General features: G+C 51.8%; 1 protein-coding gene across 2 annotated transcripts; it reads right to left on the bottom strand.

Annotated features, from left to right (window-relative positions):
• Window positions 1-9691: 9691 nt before the first annotated feature.
• LOC136539454 (uncharacterized) lies at window positions 9692-11708 on the bottom strand. Of its 2 annotated transcripts, none has more exons than XM_066531414.1 (5): window positions 11283-11708; window positions 10789-10854; window positions 10640-10719; window positions 10419-10545; window positions 9692-10330 (listed from the first exon to the last, which is right to left on the bottom strand). In XM_066531414.1, the coding sequence occupies exons 2-5, from the start codon at window positions 10789-10791 to the stop codon at window positions 10031-10033; spliced, it is 510 nt and encodes a 169-aa protein (XP_066387511.1). In that variant the 5' UTR covers window positions 10792-10854; window positions 11283-11708; the 3' UTR covers window positions 9692-10030. The 2 variants fall into 2 exon arrangements, with proteins under 2 accessions (XP_066387511.1, XP_066387512.1); XM_066531415.1 differs by having other exon boundaries at window positions 9693-10330; window positions 10640-10713.
• Window positions 11709-14365: the final 2657 nt, after the last annotated feature.

Raw genomic sequence — 14365 nt, 5'->3', positions numbered from 1 at the left:
AAGAGCAAGCGCACGGCACGGCAAGGCGAGCGAGAGAAGCTCTGGTTCGTGTAGCTAGGCGTGTGAGCCGAGACGAGTCGAGGCGAGCGGCGAGTGAGTGGGGCGACGAGGATGATATAGTGGCAGGCGGGTCGCCGATCGGTGTGGGGGCGCGAGCTGGTGAGTGAGAACAAACAAGTAGACGTCTGTGGACGACAAGGCGTTTGGTGCCGTGTCCAACCATGCATGCTCTTCCAAACAGTGCGCTTTCACGGTCCCAGACCTTAGGTACAATCTGCCCTTTTGATTTCTTCAGCATTCGAACGATTTCCTTCATCCATTCATGTAAAAGTTCGGCAAAAACTTGTGCATTCGATGCCAGGCTGACACAGATCACGTGAGATGCGCTCAGTTTTCAGACGGAAGCTTGACGGGCTAATCTGGTCCAAAACAAGAACTGGGCTCCCGTAAAAGTTGCCAGTGAAAGATGAATACCCAAGACATGCATGGTTGGTATGTCGTGTCGTGCTGGACCTGGACCAGAGCGCCAGACAAATGACACAACTGTGTACTAGACTACTACTAATCAGCAGTGCTCTTCCAAAGCCGTCAGAGACAAGGTCATCAATGTTGGCAGCAATAATACGGGATTAGTCGGGTGGGTGAGATAATCCTGACAAAAGACCCGGGCAGCATTTCAGCAGGCAGCATCCAGCCCATGCCAGTGCCAGGTCCTACATCCACACGGAACAAGGCTCAACGCTCGTCGGCCTTCACATCACAGATCTAACAATTCGGGGAAGATTAGATAATCTATGGTTCGAGGCAGCAGCATCGTGCAAGATCCGTGGCCCTCACATGCGAAGGAAGACGGTCTCTTCAAGCCGCTGCAAGTGCAAGGCATCTTTTATGCGGGTTTCGTCGTCGTGTCGCCCGGTTTGAGCCACACCTGCAATATTCAAACCAAGGAGCAGGAGCAGTGTAAGCTGACAGGGGAAACAAGTTCAGATTCTCAAGGATCAAAATGGAGTTCCGTGAACCTGGATCGACGAAGGGAGACAGGGTTCAAGACCCTTGAACAGGGGACATAGGTCTCTGTAAGCAGCCAGGGGAACTGCAATAACGACATGGAGCTACAGCAGCATCCTGCACAGCCAGTAGGTCTCTGGTCTAGGCCTCAAAGTTAAGATGACATGCTCTAACTGTCTAATACAATAAGGTTTAGTTAGTGGCGTAGACCTGCTTGTAGCACACAAAACAAGCACCGGTCTTGAACTCTTGACTCATCAAGTACAAGTAGGCACATGGTGCGGTCTTAATGCACATGGAAGATCACAAATAAGTATACAGGCGCTGAGCATAAGCTAGATCATACAATCTCTAAATAAAACCAACAGTGTTCCCGTAAATGAAGCATCGAAAGTTCAAAACAACACGAAAATGAATAGAATGTACTCGACAATGGTTTACTTCCATGCATGTTCCTTTCTTAAACTACAAGATTCTACACCCTTAGCCCTTGGGCAATGCCAGAAACTCTTACTGTTTACTATCAGCATCCCAGTTGCCTACTCTGGTAGGTAATGTCTAAGCCACTTTATGTTTACTATAAGCATCCCAGTTGATTAAAAAACACTCTAGGTTTTAAGGAGCAATGACCTCTATGTTTACTATAAAGGTGTGCATCATAAAACTTAAGATGAGACGCACAAGACACAGTAGCTATCTAAATGATTTCATGTTAGTCGATACACAAAAGACAGCTTTGCCAGGTATAGACATGAATGACATTGCTGCTGTGTTGTCATTGGTCTTCTGGTCCTTGTTCCAAAACTTAGAAACAGATTAGACAGGGCAACTATGCATCAATTACTGTCGACCATAATATGACAGATTCTGAACTTCTGATTGTACTTTATCGAACATCATAGTACATTTTTGCCCCCACTAGCCTTAGCTTCCCAGTAGCACAGATCTGGAGCCCCTTTACTCAAAGAACACATCATCATTAAGAACATGACCCTGGACAACCCATGGATGTCAATGATCACATCATTATAACCATATCAAACAGAAACTGGAGCAACAGATAGTCTAAACCACTCCACCCAAATACAAATATAACAGAATCAGATCAACATTTTTGGCATGCACTACTAATACCAAGTGTCAGTTTATAGAACATCTAGTTCATAATGTGAACTTGTCATGGCTTGAATTTTCATTAAAAGTATTCCAATAATGTAACAATTTTGTGATTTATAAAAGCATATTACTAAAAAAGTAGTTGTCCAAGTGATACATTGTATACAACACATGCTGATGGTCAAAGCAACTTATATAGCTATATTTGCAATTTGAGGTAGCAGCAGTTAAACTTTACCAGGATGTTTCCAATAAATGGACGTTCAGGATTACAGAAGAGGTGACAAACCTCATTTGTGGTATAAAAAGTGGACACATATGAGATTTCACCTAATGCTACTCCAAACATGCATACAAAGAACGATGCACATTCTCTATTTGAAACCAGACATACATACATACATACATACATACATACATATATATATATATATATATATATATATATATATATATATATATATATATATATATATATAAAGTTGAATATTTGCCAATATCGTCAGATTGTCAAATTTTGTAACTGAGCAAGTGCCAAAATCAATTCAGTACAATTCAGATGATATACTAGTATATACCGGGACTGTAGCACAAATAGGACAATATGAAGGAAAATGGTTAGTCGAACTTCGCTAGATACTGTTCAACTTTCAGGAAGTAATATGGAAATTGCAGTGGATTCTGCTTGCCATTATGGCAGTGGTGTGTAAATGTAAGGATTCACTGATTGAATTACGGATTGATGCAAGCACACATTTTTGTTTGTATAACAGTAGCAATGTAGCTTGTAAACAGTAGCAATGAACTAGAACTCACAGATCAGCACATTAGACATTATCAATGCCAACTGCCATGGCAATATATTGTCACAATGCTTTCTCAGAAACAGGTAACATGCACAGACTGTCTGTCAAGCGCCTCAACGCCCAACGTCGCCGGACCGCGGCTACGTAACTCGTAGTCGCGCTCCAGGCCTTCACCGTGAGAAGATCTCACCGGCGGCTTGAGAGAGGGTTTGGGAGAGAGGAGCAGCTTTAGGGTAAATGATCTTTCTTAACTTTCTCCAAGTTTGTTACACCGCATATATGGCCAATGGCCCAACCAACTGTCCTATAATTAAGGCATGCAAAAGGAAACTAAATCCTATCTTTCTAAACTTAGCCACTGATGGTGGCACCAGCCTTGGGCGCGCGCTCCGCGGCCCTCCTGATGTCACGACGGCGCCTATAGGTGCGCCCGTACATGACATCTCTCCCCCCCTCGACGTTCAGCTCGTCCTCGAGCTGAAACTGGGGAAATTTGTCGCTGAAGTCAGCAACGTCCTCCCAGGTCGCACCAGCAGTGGACTGCCCTTTCCAGCGGATGAGCACCTGCCGAACACCCTTTGCCAGCCGGTACCGAACAGCCTGCTCCGGTTCTGGAGTCACCGCCCCATGATGAATGGGTGGGAGGGGAGGTGGCGTAGCCGGTGGTGCGCCGACGAACTTCTTGAGAAGGCCGACGTGGAAGACATCGTGCAGCTTGGCGCGCGGGGGCAGCGCTAGACGAACAGCCACCTGGTTGATGCACTCGGTGACTTGGTAAGGCCCGACGAAGCGCGGCTTCAGCTTGCCCTTGGGCGCCTGGGGAAGAGAGGAAGCTGCCCGTTGGCGAAGGCGCAGCAGCACCCAGTCACCCACGGCATAGGAGACCGGTCGATGCAGGCGGTCGTAGAACTTCTTCTGGACAGCCTGGGCTTGTTCCAGGCGATAGCGGACATCCGCTAGGAGCTCATCGCGTGCAGCCATTGTCTTGGCCACCGCCGCCACCCGGGTCTCTCCAGGCTCATAAGAGCGGATGGAGGGGGGGTCTCGACCGTAGACCACCTTGAATGGAGTGTCCTTGAGCGACGATTGATACGCCGTGTTGTAGACGTACTCCGCCCATGGCAGCCATCGCAGCCACTGCCTTGGCCGATCCCCAGTGAGACACCGGAGGTGCATGACGATGACTTTGTTGGCCGCCTCCGTTTGGCCATCGGACTGCGGGTGGAAGGCGGACGTCATGTGCAGCTTGGGCCCGGTGAGTCGCATCAGCTCCCGCCAGAACGTCGAGGTGAACACGGAGTCCCGGTCCGACACCATGGACTGAGGGATCCCGTGGAGGCGAACGATCTCGCTGAAGAACGCCTGGGCGACGGACTCTGCACTGTAGGGGTGAGCCAGTGGAATAAAATGGCAGTATTTGCTAAACCGGTCGACCACTGTGAGGATCACCGATTTGCCCCCAACGCGAGGCAGCGCCTCGATGAAGTCCAAGCCGACGTCGGACCACACGGCCTGGGGAACGGGCAGGGGCAGCAGCAGGCCCGCCGGGTGTAGGTGTTCAGACTTGTTGCGCTGGCACGTTGCGCAGGCGCGGACGAAGTCCTAGACCACGCGGCGCATGGCGGGGAAGTAGAAGTCCCGGCGGAGGCGATGTAGAGTCCGCTGCACCCCTTCATGTCCGTCGTCGTGCGTAGCAGCCACCACTTCGAGCAGCAGGGGGGAGTCCGGCGGGATGTAGAGTCGGTCAGCATACGCCACCATGCCGTCCAGCAGCGACCACGGCGCTCCCCTAGTGCCGGCTGCTAGTTCATCCCTGAGGGCGACCAGGGCTGGTTCTTGTCGTTGAGCATGACGAAGACGGTCGACGAAGTCGAAGCGAGGCGCGGACAGCACCAAGACCGAGCCCACCTCGGTGGTGTCGCGTCGGGACAGCGCGTCGGCGACGGTGTTCGTGGCACCCGGCTTGTATTCCACCGAGAAGTCGAAGCCGAGGAGCTTGCCCACCCAATGGTGTTGCGGGATCGTCGAGAGGCGCTGGTCGAGGAGGAACTTGAGGCTGTAGTGGTCGGTGCGGACGAGGAACGCGCGGCCCCACAGGTACGGCCTCCAGTGGCGCACGGCGTGCACCAGCCCAATGAGCTCCCTCTCATACGCTGCCAGAGTGCGGTGGCGGGGGGCGATCGGCCTGCTGAAATACGCTATCGGATGGTGCTCCTGCAGCAAGACCGCCCCGAAGCCATGCGTGGACGTGTCACACTCAACGATGAAGCCCTTGGTGAAGTCGGGCAGCGCCAACACCGGGGCCGACGTCACGGCTGCCTTGAGTGCCTGGAAAGCTGCCTGGGCCGCATCGTTCCAGGAAAAACCCTCCTTCTTCAGCAACGAAGTTAGGGGCGCCGCAATCTTGCCGTAGTCGTGGACGAATTTGCGGTAGTAGCCGGCGAGGCCCAAGAAGCCATGCACCGCGCGCGCCGAGCGAGGGGCCGGCCAGTCGTGAATGGCCTGCACCTTGGCCGGGTCCATGGCCACGCCTTGGGCGGAGATGATGTGGCCTAGGTATGCCACGGAAGGTGACCCAAAGATGCACTTGGATCGCTTGACGAAGAGGACATGGCGGTGAAGTTCAGTGAGGACGGCGCGGATGTGCCTCAAGTGATCTGCCCACGTCTTGCTGTAAATCAAGATGTCATCAAAAAAGACAAGGACGAACCGGCGAAGAAATGGACGGAGCACGTCGTTCATGAGCGCCTGGAATGTTGCCGGAGCGTTGCATAACCCGAACGGCATCACCAGGAACTCATAGAAGCCGTCGTGGGTTCGGAACGCCGTCTTGTGTACATCAGCCGGCCGCATCCGGACTTGGTGATAGCCGGAGCGGAGGTCCAGCTTGGTGAAGAACTGCGCACCATGCAGCTCATCCAGGAGTTCGTCGACGACGGGGATGGGGAAAGCATCCTTTACGGTGAGGGCATTAAGAGCGCGGTAGTCCACGCAAAACCGCCAAGCCCCGTCCTGCTTCTTGACCAGCAATACCGGCGATGAGAACGCCGAATCGCTGCGGCATACGATGCCTTGGTCTAGCATGGCGGCGCATTGCCGTTCCAGCTCGTCCTTGTGCGCCGCCGGGTAGCGGTAGGGCCGAACCGCCACAGGTGTAGAGCCGGGCTTGAGGACGATGGCGTGATCCCGTGCTCGCTGCGGTGGCAGCCCCGCCGGCTCGGCAAACACCCCCTCGAAGGAGTGCAGCAGCTTCTCAAGGAGGGCATTCGGTGTCGTGGTGGCGGCGAGTAGGGGTGGCCGACGGTCGGCGACGTCCGACCAGGATACCTGTCGGCCTTGGTGCAGGAAGGAGACGGTGCGGGCGACGAAGTCCCACACTACCCGGCCAAGGGTGACCATCCATTGAGTCCCCAAGACGAGGTCATACCCCGCGAGCGGCATGACGAAGAGGTCGATGAAGAACGTCTCGCCCTCGATGAGGACCGGGGCGCGGCGGATGACGCCCGGGCAATTGACGCGCTCGCCGTTGGCCACGGTGGCCGTGAGGCGCGGGCGCGGCTGGATCGGCAGGCCGGTGCGGCGGGCGGCATCCTCGGCGATGAAATTATGTGTGGAGCCGGTGTCCAGGAGCGCGACGAGGGTGGTGGCGCCCAGGGAGACCCGCACCTGCATGGAATCACAGATGGGCATACCGGCCACTGCCCTGAGTGAGAAGACAGGGGCGCCGTCCTTCTGATCGTCCCCCGCTGGTTCCTCGTCGTCGGCCGTGATCTCGACGCCGTTGAGGTAGAAGATGCGGCGGCAGACACGATTGTGGCCGCGGGAGTACGGCTCATTGCAGTTGAAGCAGAGGCCGAGACGGCGCCGTTCCGCCTGTTCCTCCGGAGACAACCGCTTCAAAGGCGGGCCATCCTGTCGCGGCGGAGGCGCGGCCGCTGGTGGTGCAGGAAGGGCGAGCAGCGGCGGTTTAGGCGCCGGCGCTGGCAGCAGGGTGCGAGGGGCTCCCCGGGTGGCCGGTGGGGGTAGCCGCGATAACTCCATCTGCTCGACCTGACGGGCGAGACTCATGGCCCCGGCGAGCGTCTCCGGATTGTGGATGCGGACGGCATGGCTCAACGGGGGAAGAAGGCCGCCGGTGTAGAGTTGGACGCGCTGGCCCTCCTCGAGCCGACCCGCGCGCGGCAGCAGAGTCTGGAACCTGTTGGAGTATTCCTCCACGGTCCCGGTGCGGCGACACTCCGACAACTCGAACAGGGGCGCCAAGCGGAGGGGTGGACCGAAACGAAGATTGAGGAGGTCCTTGAATCGTCCCCATGGCGGCGTACCCTCGTCGTCCTGCAACTGGATGTACCACAGCTGCGCGACGTCCTCCAGATTGTAGGAGGCCATCCACACGCGCTCTTCCGGCATGGTGCGCTGTTGGCGAAAATAGGATTCGCATTTGTTGATGAAGAGCATCGGATCGGTCTTGCCATCGAAGCGAGGGAAGTCGAGCTTCTGGAATCGTGGGGGCCGATCCAGATCACGAGGAGGCTCCTCGCGGCCGCCGCCGCCGTTGTCCGACGACGATGCTGACTTGTCCTTCATGGTGGCCATGTCAGCCTTCACGGAAGACAATTCAGTCTGGAACGACTTCATCATCTCCATGAGGTCCTTGATGGTGGGTTCAGCCATGGTGGTGGAGTGGCCGGTGGAAGGAGTGGACGTGAAAGGGGGTGGTGGAGGGCTGGAGCGGGTGGGAGAGGATGAACGTGACGCCGATACCAGGTTGTCAAGCGCCTCAACGCCCAACGTCGCCGGACCGCGGCTACGTAACTCGTAGTCGCGCTCCAGGCCTTCACCGTGAGAAGATCTCACCGGCGGCTTGAGAGAGGGTTTGGGAGAGAGGAGCAGCTTTAGGGTAAATGATCTTTCTTAACTTTCTCCAAGTTTGTTACACCGCATATATGGCCAATGGCCCAACCAACTGTCCTATAATTAAGGCATGCAAAAGGAAACTAAATCCTATCTTTCTAAACTTAGCCACTGATGGTGGCACCAGCCTTGGGCACGCGCTCCGCGGCCCTCCTGATGTCACGACGGCGCCTATAGGTGCGCCCGTACATGACACTGTCATAGAATATGAGACCTGTGAGGAATGTTACACATGTGACTTGACTAACTCTCTAAAGCTAAAATTATAGAATGGTAGCTGCTTTAGGATTGTCACCAGCATGACAGGGAGCTCCCAGCATTTCGATGAATGAAAAAAAAAACTGATGTGTGTCACCTGGTGTCTGTCAAGCCATTAGGTGTAAGACTTGGTCCTTTTACACTACAACCCTCTTCCTCCAGAGATTCTAACTTTTTTTAGTTGTAGCTAACTAGCTAATAGTTGCAGCAAGATCAGTTTGTTTGGATGTGCCTACCGAGCAAAGTCAATAATTCAATGCATGGTAAAGATGTGCATGATGTCATAAAACTCAAAATGATATTCACAGTACACAATTAGCTGTCTAATTATTTCATGATGGGCAATGCAGAAATGACAGCTTTTCCAGGTGGAGACATGAATGGCCACAATTGCTTGATTTTGTCAGTGATTTGCTGGTCCTTGCTCCAAAACTTAGGAACAGATCAGAAAGAGCAACCACAGATCAGAAAGAGCAACCACATGTCAATTATTGTCCATGATAACATGACACCATCTGAATGAACATTACAGTACATTTTGCCCCCACAAATCCTAGATTTTAGAACTATAGAATTGTTGACCCTTTACTCAAAGAGCTTTGCATCATCATTCAGAAGATGACCCTGGACAACACATGGATGTCAATGATGGCATGATTATATCCATAGCAAACAACACCCAGAGTACAAAGCCAAAGGATAGTTTAAATTACTCCATCCAATTGCAAATGCAAGTCATCACAGCAGCCATCACATTCTTCGTTTGGACTGCCAAGTATCAGTATACTGAAAACAAATTAGATTAATAATATGCAATTGGTATGACTGTTGTATTTCAATAATGTACAACTGTAATGGTTTTTAAATAGCAATGATCAAAGTGATATACGATACCAAAAAATTCATGGTCAAGGTGATATAATGTCTCAATGGTCAAAACGATATACACTTGCAATCAGACATATATACCTACATGCTTCAAAAAGGAAAAAAAACTAAACCTATGAGATTCCAACAGACTAATAAGTATGATATTTCACCTAAGGGTGCTCCACTCATATATACAAAGAAGTAAAGAACAATAACAATTCTATGTTTGAACCAGAAAGATGATATAAATCTGATTGCTTTTCAATATGGACCCATATACGGAGTACTATCATTGAGCAAGTACCAAGACCAAGACTGATTCAATGGAACTCAGAGCATTTAATGCGTGTCAGGAACTATAGCACCGACAGGGCATTTCGAAAGCAAATGATTACTCGATCTTTGCTGGATGCTCTTATGCTTTCAGGTTATCGTTGTGGGTTTTGTTATACTTGCAGGTAGACGTGTGAAGATGAACTAGTTTCTCACAAAACTTTCCTGCGCAAAAATGTTCTTACAAAACCATGAAAGCACATAAAATCCTAGAGGCCCACCGGTAGAATCATAATGCATTATGTGGAATGACAAACAAAATGGTACAAGAATAGAATCTTTCAAAACAGAACAAAAAAAATAGAAAGTTTCCAAAATGTTGACGTCCAGTTTAAATCCAAAATAGTAAGAATAAAAATGATTTTATGCAAACAAGATGTATTTCTAGAAAAGTGAGGTCAGCAATTTCAGTACAAGTGGATAAACTAATGCAACACAATTAAGTTGAGGAAACATATGTTCAGCAGGGGCACACTGACAATATGTTGTCAATAACAAGACAGTATGTAGTCACAATGATTCCCCCATCAAAAGGACAATTCATTCAGGCAAAAAGATGATTGGTACAAACTATTGTACATATTTGATGCACTGTAGAAACGCTACACTTGTGACTTGACTAACTAACTAAAGTTAGAATTATAGAATAGCAGCAGCTTTAGAAGTGTCACCAGTATGAGAGGGCACATGCACTCAACGTTCTGAAGAACGAAAAAATCCTCACTTCAAAACTTCTTATGAGACTGTTCCCTGATTCCTGTCAAGTTGTCTGGATTAAGTCTTGGTTTTTTTGTGCTACATCCCCCTTCCTCCAGAGATTTCAACTTGTTTTTTATAGCAGCTATCTTTGCAGCTCGATCAGTATATTGTGATTTGCCTCCTGAACCACCCGCCAGCTTCTTGTCTTTGACTGCTCTATGTGAACTTGAAGAGTCTAGAGAACTTTTCTCACTAGCAAGGTGAACTACCATTGGGCGTCCGCAGACCAACTTTCCATTCATCTTCTCCTTCGCTAACTGAGCTTCCTGCATGCTTACTTCAGGTGGCAAAGGTGAGAACCGAGAATACCATAACCAACTGTCATTTGCCACAGGAGATGTATACTACAATTACCTCTTTAGTGGTGTATTGAACAAAGGCATAGCCCTGGGGTTCGCCTCTCTTTGGACCGTGTGTGTGCCACAGGAAATCCTCGGCTGTAATCTTTCCAAAGGGGGAAAACATCTTGATTACATTGGACCTGAAAAAATAACACAACAATGTTAACTTGCAGAACACAAGGACAAGCCTTGAAAAGAACATGCAAATAGATATACAAGAAACAAGTAACTCACTCTGATATCCTGAAGTCCAGGTTCCCTACATAGAGCCTGCACTCCAGTTTATCTGCCTCAAGACCTTTAATGTCCTGCAACTTAATTTGGTTGGAAACAGCATTTATCAACGCTGAACAATCAGCTATTTCTAATTCAGAGCAACATACCATTTCTGCTTGCTGCCTAAGATAGACAATTCAGTAAAAATACATCCAGGGGTGGACGGCATACACCTGATAATTTTTGCAAAAAATATCAAAGTTAGTAGGCAGCATAATACATGTATATACTTGTATAATTAGATCAGACCCGAATACAGATAGCTTGTGTTAGGGTTTGGGTGCTTGGTTGATCCACCCAGCCCATATACTCACAAAAGCTAAGGATAAAATGAATCATTTAGTCGATCACTCATTTTGCATTGCTAACTCCTGTCCCGACTGTTGGTTGTTCTTCTATGCCTACTGTTTCAGGTTCTTGTATAGAAGTTTGGCTTTACATTGGTTGTAAAATAGGTGCAGGAATAGGAGTAGGATAGAAAATTGACTTCAATGTCTTGGTCCTCTTCATTCTACAATTCTAATGTTGTACAAGTCCAACAAAATTGAGGAATTTAGGATCGAAATAGATATTGCAGTATCCAAAGTGGGAATTAAATTACCTGTCCCCTGCTGATGTTGTCGCTGGCTGCTGCAGCCCACCTGCCCGGTGCCCCCCTGCTGGCCGCTGGCGTGCTGTCGTGCTGCACCCTTTATTCCTTCACTGCTGCCCGCCTAATCAGCCCCAGTGGCCGGTGCTCCACACCGGCAGCCTCCAGCGAAACCCCACCAGCCGCCCGACGCCCCCCGAGTCCCCAGTCGCCGATCCGTCCTCCAGCGGACCGCCTCCCGCCCGCAGGCCGTAGATTTGGTCGCTGCGCCGGTTGATCTGGCTGCTCCGGCCGCCGATCGCCACTAGGCCACCGGGTTTTCGACGGTCTGCAAGGGCAGTCAGGCAGACGCCGCGGCCCCACGGGAGAGGAGGAGGACTGCGTGGTGCGCGCACGCGAGGGCGATGCGAATACGAGAGAAGGGGAGAGAGACGAAGAAGTTTGCTGGGCTGAATGGGACGAGTTACTCCTAGTCTCTTAGCCTGGGCCGCACATATGGCCAGATCGAGTTTGGGCTAAGCTTTCAAGGGGTTTTATTTGGGCCACGTCTAGGATGTGGCCTTACTGGCCCTAAGCCTAAATGTGCTCCTGTTTTTTTTAACAACAAACTCAATTTCAAAAACAACGAATTGTTAGGAATTTGAAGGACTCCTAGTTTACAGCAGCGAGTGCTTCTCTTAAGTGAGAGGCATGAGCCAGATTTAAACATAGTATAGAGTGTGAGGGAGAAAGAGAGGACATGGCTACGTGAACTTGCTTAGCTAACGGGTGATGCGTGTGAAGGTTCCTCCCAATCTTGAAGATGTCGTATTGGTTTCTCTATTGCAATCGATGAACTTCTAAGTAAGTACTTTGATCCTCCAATTTGACGGTGAAGAGAAATTTGTATTGTTCAAGAAGGGCACTAGTTCACCCGTTTTTCATGAAGAGGATAAAAGTCCAACCAAAACACAAAGCGCTTACACGAAGGCGAGGGGCCGTCGTGAGCCCGCGCAGAGCACCTAGCTACTGGATGCTAAGACTGACTCCAACGAAGGGACCCAAATACGATACCCATTTCGCTGTTACAGGTCGTCTACAGTAAAAAAAAGTCACGACCTACATATCTCCGCTCCAATAGACAGACAGACCCAAATCCACGCGGCCGCGCCCAGGAGCGCCGCCTCGAGCACCCCGTCCAACCCCGTGGCCGCGCGGGCCGTCCCCGACGCCGGCAGATCTCGCGCCCAGGAGCGCGGCGCGGGGACGGGGCCTCCTCCCCCGGCCGAGCTCGCGCCCGCGCCCGGATCTGGCCCCCCTCCCTCTCCTTCTTCTTCGCCGACGGAGCTCGCCCCCGGCGGAGCTCGCGTCCGGCGGAGCTCGCGCCTGGCGGAGCTCGCCCCCGCGGCCCGGCCGAGCTCGCGCCCGCGAGGGGCGGAGCTCGCGTCCGCGCCCGGATCCGGCCCCCTCCCTCTCCTTCTTCCCCGACGGAGCTCGCGCCCGACGGAGCTCGCCCCCGGCGGAGCTCACGCCTGGCGGAGCTCGCCCCCGCGGCCCGGCCGAGCTCGCGCCGGCACGCGGCGGAGCTCGCGTCCGCGCCCGGATCCGGCCCCCCTCCCTCTCCTTCTTCTTCCCCGACGGAGCTCGCGTCCGCGTCCGTGGCTCGGCGGAACTCGCGCCTGGCGGATCTCCCTCTCCTTCTTCTTCCCCAACGGTGCGGGAGCGGGCCACCTCGGACGCGAGCGAGCGCGGACGATTTGCGTAGCGAGGAGAGAGGCGATGCTTTTTTGCGTATCGATTGCTTCGGTAGGCAAAATGGGTGACGGGTTTGGGTCGGCTGTTGGATGGTGTTTTTGGATAGGCAAAGCACTGTTGGGGACGCATTTTGGGTTTGCCTCTCGGTGTTGGAGATAGTCTAACAGCACTAATTACATGACCACAACACTGCACGACCAAAGCGGGCAAACAACAGCCAGCGTCTTGAAGCCGGCGAGAACCCAATCTTCTGCCTCCCGCAACACCTTGCGGAACAAATCTTGCTGGACTGCAACAGCTCTTGAAAACGATCTGTTGTTTCTTTCCTTTCAAAGGGACCATGCGATCAGCAGGACCAAGGAATCAAACGGCGGGCGTGTATCGTTGTCCAGCCTTCCCATCAGCTGCAGCCGCCAAGTTGCAACATCCTCAGCTCCTTCCGGCACCAGCGCCGATAGCCCAACCGACGCCAGGCAGGAGAACCACAGTTCCCTTGCGACCACGCACCCCAGGAATAGGTGTTCGCTGGTTTCTGCGGACTGACCACAGAGGGCACAAGCATCATCGTCCTGTAGGCCGTGCCGCCTACGACGATCAGTAGTCCACAGCCGGCGGTGAAGGGCAAGCCAGAAGAAGAACTTCACCCGAGGTGGCGCCTTGGTCTTCCACAGCTCTTTAGCGCCAAGCAGCGACGTCGAGCCAGCGAAGAAGGCTCGGTAGGTGGACGAGGCTGAGTACTTTCCGTCGCTCGACCATTTCCCGACGAAACGGTCTGCCCACCTGATGTGGTGCCAGCAAAGAGGGCACTAGTTCTTTATTATCCGACAGGTAATTTGGGTTTTGAAGATTGACCAAAGAAGCAACTGATGTAGCCAAAAGCTAGAGTTGCGGCCTCCACCATGATCACTGATGTGGTGTTGCTCATCCCTCCCTGTCTGCATATAGATTGTGTTGGCTGAACTAAGAATATCGACAAGCTAGAGCCTAACAGCTTGAACACATAGAAAGGACTACACGGCAGTATAATTTGTGGCCGTGGGTACAACAAGGCAAAGCGTTGGGACCGTTTGCACGTCCGTCACCGGACCGGACCACGACGCCGGCGCCTCCCAGGAAAGAGTACCCGTATGACTTTAGTGGCGCGGTGAAAGTTTAATGAAATTCTTCAAAGGACGTCTCATGAGGCTTCGCCGTCTGGACCTGTAGCCCGAGCTTTTTCATTAGCACCTTTCTTGTCTGGGCCTCAGGCTTCGATGCTCTGAACTTGTTTTTAAGTAGCTAAACCGGCGCTGCGCTTGGGGTGGGTTGACAACGAGTTATTGAACACATTGCATCAGCACTTGAAAACGAATTCTGTCATA

Source organism: Miscanthus floridulus, chromosome 2 (genome assembly GCF_019320115.1).
Source record: "Miscanthus floridulus cultivar M001 chromosome 2, ASM1932011v1, whole genome shotgun sequence".
In the NCBI taxonomy this organism is placed as follows: domain Eukaryota; kingdom Viridiplantae; phylum Streptophyta; class Magnoliopsida; order Poales; family Poaceae; genus Miscanthus; species Miscanthus floridulus.
The sequence above is the reverse complement of the archived record's forward strand: the minus strand, read 5'-3'. Positions and strand labels throughout refer to the sequence as shown.

What these genes read in the sequence shown, in the direction of transcription:
- LOC136539454 (XM_066531414.1), bottom strand. An exon ending in CTGGACTTCAGGATATCAGA is followed by an intron (nt 10,546 to 10,639) that starts GTGAGTTACTTG and finishes TTATTTTTTCAG; the next exon opens with GTCCAATGTAATCAAGATGT. An exon ending in TTCAATACACCACTAAAGAG is followed by an intron (nt 10,331 to 10,418) that starts GTAATTGTAGTA and finishes GTAAGCATGCAG; the next exon opens with GAAGCTCAGTTAGCGAAGGA.